This window comes from Monoraphidium neglectum, assembly GCF_000611645.1.
Source record: "Monoraphidium neglectum strain SAG 48.87 unplaced genomic scaffold scaffold04459, whole genome shotgun sequence".
NCBI classification, from domain to species: Eukaryota; Viridiplantae; Chlorophyta; class Chlorophyceae; order Sphaeropleales; family Selenastraceae; genus Monoraphidium; species Monoraphidium neglectum.
In genome coordinates this window covers 3,997-5,275 of record NW_014009170.1, presented here as the reverse complement: position 1 = coordinate 5,275, position 1,279 = coordinate 3,997, and the positions used below count along the sequence as shown (strand labels likewise).

The following is a 1,279-nucleotide window of genomic DNA, read 5'->3' as shown; positions in this document are numbered from 1 at the left end:
CACCCGCACACTGCACCCACACTCACATCCACACACCCACACCCGATCACACCCCCCCTCGACCCCCCACCTCAGGCGTCGACCCCGCCAGCAGCGCCTTGATGGCGTCAGCGTGCTCCTTCTTCTTGGGCTTGCGCTGCCCCCCCTTCCCCATCAGGTGGGCGCTGATGTACGCGCACACGCGCGCCACACGCCCCAGCAGCACCCCGTCCGCGCTGGCAGGCAGCAGGTCCGGCGGCGGCGGGCAGTCGGCCTGCGACCGCCGAAGCGTCGTCGGCAGCTCGCTGCCCGCGCCGCCGCCGCCCTCCTCTGTGCCCTCGAAATCGTAGACGAACGCGAGCCGCCGCGGCAGGAACATCTCCCGCACGGCCGCGGCGCGCTGGCGCGCCGTGGGCTGGCTGAAGAGGGCTGCGTGGAGGGCGCGGCCCTGCGGGGTCACGAACGACGCCGGCTGCTCCTTGGCACGCCCGGGGGCGGCGGCGGCGGCGGGGTCGTGCTGCTGCTGCTTCTGCTGCTTGATGCGCTCCTGAAGGGGGAGGGCGGGTGTGGGAGTTGGTGAGTTGCCGCGGGTGGGGCGTCAGACGGTCACCAGGCTGGATCCTCCGCCCATGGCGCGGCCCTGCAGCTGCAAACACGTGCTGGCCGTCAACACTCACTGGCGCCTGTGGCCCCTGCAGCCGCTCCAACACCGGCCGCGTGGGAGCCCGCCCGTTTTGCTTGCGGGGGCTGATGTCGGCCAGGTGCCTGGCCGAGGCCACCTCTCTGGCTCTCAAGCCGACCAAGGTGCGGGGTGCCTCGTAAGCAGTACACCCTGCCCCGCTTGGGCAGCAGGCCTGTGGCCCCAGCTCAAGGAGACACATCACAACAGCCGCAAAACCACGGGACCAGGACACACATACACACACGCATGCAAGCGCGTGCACACACACACACACACACAAGCGTGTGCGCACACACACTCGCCCACCTGCTGCAGCAGCGCGTAATCCAGCCCTTTGACCAGGTGCGTGTGCGCCATGTCACCCCCCAAAAACTTGGTGTCGGCGATGGACAGGCCGCCCAGCGCCTCGGGCCGGATGCCGCGCGCCGCCAGCTCAGCCTCTGCATCCTCATAGTCAGCGTTGGAGCCGTCGCGGCGCTCCTTGGCACGGTCCCTGGGGATGAGGTTTGGGGGTTGAGTCATGCGGGCTTTTAACCTTGCTGAAGTGCCGAGCGGATGAGGCGTGGCGGGAGGCGGTCGGGGGCGGCGGTGAGAAAGTGCGGGTGGGGGGCAGCCGGG

General features: G+C 69.9%; 1 protein-coding gene across 1 annotated transcript in view; it reads right to left on the bottom strand.

The window, feature by feature from the left end:
• Positions 1–46: 46 nt before the first annotated feature.
• The window catches only part of MNEG_14402 (hypothetical protein), a gene marked incomplete at both ends in the record, with an annotated part of 2,083 nt that continues 850 nt past the window's right edge, over positions 47–1,279 (bottom strand). The window contains 2 exons of the mRNA XM_014037127.1: positions 47–526; positions 968–1,154. Coding sequence (XP_013892581.1) covers positions 47–526; positions 968–1,154 — 667 coding nt within the window. The remainder of the gene's footprint in view (positions 527–967; positions 1,155–1,279) is intronic.